This window comes from Gracilinanus agilis, chromosome 1 (assembly GCF_016433145.1).
Source record: "Gracilinanus agilis isolate LMUSP501 chromosome 1, AgileGrace, whole genome shotgun sequence".
NCBI lineage: Eukaryota > Metazoa > Chordata > Mammalia > Didelphimorphia > Didelphidae > Gracilinanus > Gracilinanus agilis.
In genome coordinates this window covers 13,700,177-13,706,402 of record NC_058130.1, presented here as the reverse complement: position 1 = coordinate 13,706,402, position 6,226 = coordinate 13,700,177, and the positions used below count along the sequence as shown (strand labels likewise).

The 6,226-nt window shown below is 42.0% G+C and overlaps 1 protein-coding gene across 1 annotated transcript in view; it reads left to right on the top strand.

Moving 5' to 3' along the window:
• HESX1 (HESX homeobox 1) overlaps positions 1-1,853 on the top strand; it is a 2,620-nt gene extending 767 nt beyond the window's left edge. The window contains exons 2-4 of the mRNA XM_044656784.1: positions 419-618; positions 1,199-1,300; positions 1,755-1,853. Coding sequence (XP_044512719.1) covers positions 419-618; positions 1,199-1,300; positions 1,755-1,853 — 401 coding nt within the window. The remainder of the gene's footprint in view (positions 1-418; positions 619-1,198; positions 1,301-1,754) is intronic.
• Positions 1,854-6,226: the final 4,373 nt, after the last annotated feature.

Here is a 6,226-nt window from a genome sequence, read left to right as displayed (position 1 = left end):
ACAGAGAGAGAAAAAGACAGACAGAGAGAGAGAGAGAGAGAGAGAGAGAGAGAGAGAGAGAGAGAGAGAGAGAGAGAGAGAGATGCTATTAACTAGACCATGTTACTTCATTTACTTAACTGCAAAGGACCCAGTCAGGTGCGGCTGGAAAGAAGAAGTTAGGATATTGGAAAGAGGTGTGCCCTTTGGGCCCTATTCTTCATCCTCTCGCCCCATCCCACCCCGCCCGCCCTGACTCACTATGTGGTCAGCTAACCTATAGCAGACACTGTCCAGCTGTGCCTGTTTTTAATGACAGGAAAAAATGACTGATTCAGGAAAAACCTTAGCTTTTGTCTTCGCTCCTGGCTAAAGAGTGGGCGATGGAGAGGAATTGTATTCGGGAACTTTATGCAGAACTTTGTCTTTCGGCTTCTAGGGAAGGATGGAAACCCGGGCCTCTCCCTTCCCCTCTTCCCCGGGGGCAGCCTGCTCCCCCACCCGGGAAGTTGCCCTCTCCCAGAAGAAAGGATCTTGAAAGGTGAGAAATACGTGGCGGCCTCCGAAAGACTATCGTTCAAGAGAGAGCTGAGTTGGTACCGAGGCAGGAGACCAAGAACCGCTTTTACCAGGAACCAGGTAAGAATTTGGGCCGGGTGCTAGCAGCAGCCGGGACTGCTTTGCTTTGCTGCTGGCACCGGGCTCTTTATTTTATCCCTGAAATAACATGCTGGGCACTTTCCGGTGAACAAGAGGATTGACAAATAAGGATGGCTCGCCCCCTGCATCACTGAAGGGATACTCATATCAGGGTGCTAGTTTGTTGTTTTTAGTAGTTTATTCAAAAGAACCAGAAGATCTCTAACACTCGGATGTATGACCCTGGGCAAGTCATTTAACTTTTGTATTATAGGAAACTGTTTCAGGCTCTCCACTTCATTCGAAGAGGGGATATAGACCTGCCTTGGTAAAGGGAATCTTCTCATTTATACCAATGAAATCATAGATCCAGCGCCTGTCCCTATTAAAAGACATAAAGAGACTTTCCTGGAAGCATTTTTATTGATTTTTCTAAGGGCAAACGAGGTTAAGTGACTTGCCTGAGTCACCCAGTGAGTAAGTTCATGGAAGTATTTTTAAAGTTCATTTTCATGCTGACCCCTTGAATCTTTTAGCACAATGAAGAAGACGAACACCTGATTGTTCATTTAATCCTTAGATTGAAGTGTTGGAGAACGTCTTTAGGGTAAACTCCTACCCTGGTATTGATGTCAGGGAAGACCTGGCTCGGAAATTGAATTTGGAGGAAGACAGAATCCAGGTAATTTTCCAGAATCTGTAATTTATTCTGGTTGATGTGTTAAGAATAATCAGAGGGGGCAGCTGGGTAGCTCAGTGGATGGAGAGCCAGGCCTAGAGACGGGAGGTGCTGGGTTCAAAGCTGGCCTCAGACACTTCCCAGCTGGGTGACCCTGGGCAAGTCACTTTGCCCACCCTTCCCACTCTTCTGCCTTAGAACCAATACACAGTATTGACTCCAGGACGGAAGGTGAGGGTTTAAAAAAAAAAAAAAAAGAATAATCAGAGCCCTGAGAGGCACTGAGCAGCCATGGAAGAGGTTGGGGTGCAGACAAACATATTATGGTTAGGGGAGAGATTGTTCACTATGTGTATGTGTTGTGTTTAAACAGTCTTCTTGAGACCAACTGCACCAAAACTCAGGGAGGAAACAGTTATAATAAATCGTCCAAAACTCGTGGTTTTCTTTGTTTTAGATTTGGTTCCAGAATCGCCGGGCAAAACTGAAAAGGTCGCACAGAGAATCCCAGTTCCTAATGGTGAAAAAGAATTTGAATACAAATCTCCCCAAATAGGAAGAAGACAGAATCTTCCTGCTTATACTCCAGGTGTAAATCCAGTGATGGGTCAGTGCAGTGGCCTCGTGGCCGAATTTGGATTTTTTTTTTCTTTCCTGCATCTCATTCTGAATCATCTGTCAGTCTTTTTCCCGGAAAAAGACATTGTAAATAATTAGCCCTGTAACATGTTGCATATTATGTTAGAGCACTCTGGGTAAGGAAAAGGCTGTTCCTATATATTTTAATAAACATTTTCAGAAAAAAATCATGTTTTGGAGCAAATTTAGTGTAATAAATGAGTTTAATTATTTCACTTGAAATAGATTAGGTCATGAGACCATTATTTATGAATCTGCTTATTTATGTACCTTTTTCTTTTGAGTGGGCATTTCCCCCCCATTGCCCTTGTCTTTGAATACTTTTTTAAAATGTAAAAATAAAACTCTTATAACAAATATTCATGATCTAGCCAAAAAAAATGCTGCCTTAGTCATGTCCAAAAATGTGTTTCTTATTCTTTATCTCAAGTCCATCAGTTTTTTTTTTTAAACTCTTAACTTCTGTGTATTGGCTCCTCTAGGTGGAAGAGTGGTAAGGGTGGGCAATGGGGGTCAAGTGACTTGCCCAGGGTCACCCAGCTGGGAAGTGTCTGAGGCTGGATTTGAACCCAGGACCTCCTGTCTCTAGGCCTGGCTCTCAATCCACTGAGCTACCCAGCTGCCCCCTCATCAGTTTCATAAGAAGATACACGCTGATTTTCCCCCTAGTCTGGGCACCTTTTTCAGTAATGTTCCAGGGAAAGAGACTGAACAGGTTGCCATTTCCCCTGTAAGTCCATCAAGAGAAAACTACCTCCTGAGACTTTGTGGTCTGCTCTCTCACTTGAGCTACCGGTAGAGAGGCGTGTTGGGGAGTACAATGAGATAGATCATAGATTTAGGGCTCGGAGGGAACTTAATGCCCCCTAGAGGAATAATGATGAAAAGAGGACAGAATTTGCCATGATGGGTAATTCATCCTCTCTGGTCTTTGATGATCTCATCTACAGAATGAGGGCATTGGATTAGGGACTTTCTAAGGAACTTTCTAGGACTAATGGTTATAATCAAATCCAACCACATTCGTCTTATAGATGAGCAAAGTAAAGCCCAGAGAAGACAAGGAATTTGCCCGAGGTCACTCAGGAAGGAAGTCAGCCAGCCTGGATTCAAACTTCTTTCCCCTGCAGCAAGCTGCCTTCCCTGGCTCTGTTTCTCTTTAAATTAGGCACAAAACAGAGAGGGAATGTTTGTTTTGCCGCCCAAAACAAAACAGATTGCTTTGCTGGTCTCATTCGATTTCATCTTTCGCAAAGTCAGTCTCCCCAAGTGGGCAATATGGAAAGACTGTCATCAGCCACAAGACTGCTTCTTGACGTTGTACCTTATGGTTCGTTAAGCTGAAAAGGCAGGGCAGTGATCTAGTCCTTGCCAAATAAAAAGCATCTTTTCTTCCATTTTCTTTCATGGAATTTCCAGTGATTGCCTCATTCCACATACAGCCACTTGGAAAGCTATTTACTTGTCTGTATGTTTGGTTAAAATTATTACTGTGTCACTGATAAGGAAGAGCTAGCCATTAAAGGGCAGCCATTTAAAACAGAGTGGGCTGCTTTAGAAGTTCCTGAACAGTGGAATTCTTCCAACTGAGGCTAATGGATCAGTGCTCAGGTGTTCGGTAGAGGAAATTCCTCTTAGTTCAAATTGGTATTAGATTGTATGTGGCCTCTGATTTTAATCATCAGACAAAAAGTATTCATTAAATATCAGCAGACAACACCACCAGCCACTGTACTAGACCCTGGGCTGCTCTGAGAATCTGTGCTTCTGATATACTACTATTAGTTAACATTTATAAAGCCCTTACTATGTGCCAGACACAGTGCTAAGCACTTTACAACGATTATTTCAGTTGATACTTGCAACAATACAGAAAGGCAGATGCCATTATTATCTCCATTTTACTGATGAGGAAACTGAGACAGAAGCACCTAGAACAGTGCCTTAAACACAAAAGGTTCTTAATGAATCCTCATTCACTGACTGACTCCTCTTGAAATATCTATTGTCATAGGACTGACGATCTAGAGCTAAAAATGATCTCAGAGGCCATCTAGTCCAATCCTCTCATTTTATAGATTAGGAAACTGAGGCCCAGGGAGTCTAAGTAGCTCCCCTAGAGGTATACAGCTAATAAGTGACAGAAGAGGAATTTGAACACTGATCCTCCAGATACAAAGTCAATGTTCTTTTCTACTGACCCACACTCCCTACAAGGACACCAAGAGATGGGAAAGGGGAGACTGAGCAGGAGGGAAAGGAGGGAGCCCTTTTCTTCATTGCAAGCCTCTTTAATTCGTTATAACTTGAGGGCTCAGAGTTTAAAGGGAGAGTTTCACTGGTTAACTCCTTTCCTATATGTTCCACAGACTGGATGTACATCTTCTTCATTCTCTCTTTCCCTATATCTAGCTCTATTCCATTTATGGACTAGTGGAGGGAACTGGAGGTTACTTCTCAGCTTATTGAAGAAAGAATGAGTGGGATGAAGAAGCCTCCTTAGACCTCTGGCTCTAATACTTCATTACTTTATTCTGTGGACACCCTTGATGCAAATGGCAGCCTAATGATGCACTTTAGTAGTTGTAATGACTGAAAATATTTATCACCTGGTAGTGAGCCCTTTGATGATGAGCTTTCTAGTACTGCGCCTGGCTGACTATTAGTCTTTTATCAGGTTCTACTGATAAATCTACAGATGCAGACTGGTAGAATTGATCAGAACATGTGCTTACCTGGAATAACCTTGGAGAGCTCAGGACTGCTGAAGCCTAAGAATAGGAGTTTATGGCATTAGAGATCTTCTATCTATCTATCTATCTATCTATCTATCTATCTATCTATCTATCTGTCTGTCTGTCTGTCATCTATCTATCTATCTATCTATCTATCTATCTATCTATCTATCCATCCATCTATCTATCTATATCTCTGTCTATATTTATCTCTATCCAACCATCTATCTATATCTGTCTATCTATCTATCCATCTATCTATGTCTCTATCTATGTCTCTCTCTGTCTATGTCTCTATGTCTCTATCTATCTATATCTGTCTCTACCTGTCTACCTGTCTATCTCTATCTATCTATCTATCTATCTATCTATCTATCTATCTATCTATCTATCTATCGGTCTGTCTATTTGTCTCTATCTTTTTATCTGTCTCTCTATCTATCTCTATTGAGCTATCAATTTATTCTATCAATCTATCCAGCCATTCATCTATCAGACTATCTTTCACTCTATCCATATCTTTATTTCTGTCTTTCTGTCTCTATCTCTATTCGTCTACTTCTATTTCTAGCCATCTGTTTGTGTATCTTTCTATCATCTATAGCTATCTCTAAAATATCTCTCTCTGTAATGTTTGTGTGAAATAAGGAGGACTAGAAGATGTATTAATCAATCTGTTGGGGGTGGGAAGCAACCTGCTAAGCTGAGTGCCCATTTCCTGCCTTGAACATTGAGTTAGGGAACCCAGCGTAAAAATCTAACACACACTTACTAGTTGTGTGACCCTGAGCAAGTCACTTTACTTTATGTTTCCTCCTTGACTGTAAAAGGGAACAATAATGCTTGCAATCCTTCTCTCAACTTGTCGTTCTGAGGAAGGGGCTTGCCAATACCCTGTAACTCTAATTTTGAGCTATTATTTCTTCTTAGAGTCAGTATTGTATAGTGAATTGAGAACCATCCTCAGAATAAGTGAAAATTCAGAGTAAGGAAGACAAGGGTTCTTCTGACACGGAATCCCAGGTGTGGATCTAGAAGGGATCTTGGAAGCTGCCCAGTCCAATCCTCTCGTTTTACAAGGCCCAGAAACTTGGAACCACTTGCCTATGGTCACGTAACTTGGTAGGCTCAAAACTCAAGTCTTCCTGACTCAAACCCAGGGGCCTGCCACTGTTCCACTCAGCCTCTTCAGAGACTGACTGTACAAACTTGGACTTCATGTCTCAGGACTTCAGCCAATTCTCACAGACTCATAGTTATAGAATGGTTGCAGATCGGCATCAACAAATGAACTGGCAGTACCCTCCCAATGGCATCATGGGTATGTTCCCAATATATTTTTCTAACCCAGATCAAATTGCTTACCATCTCCAGGAGGCAGGAGGGGAGAGAGGGAGAGAGAGAGGGAACTTGGATCTCATCATTCCAGAAAACATATGTTTAAATTGCTATTACCTGCAATTGGGAAAAGAAAATATTTGTGAAACAAAAATAAAAGCAAAAGGGAAAGTACTCTGTCAACTGTTCAATGCTATGTGGATGTGGTGTGGTTGTC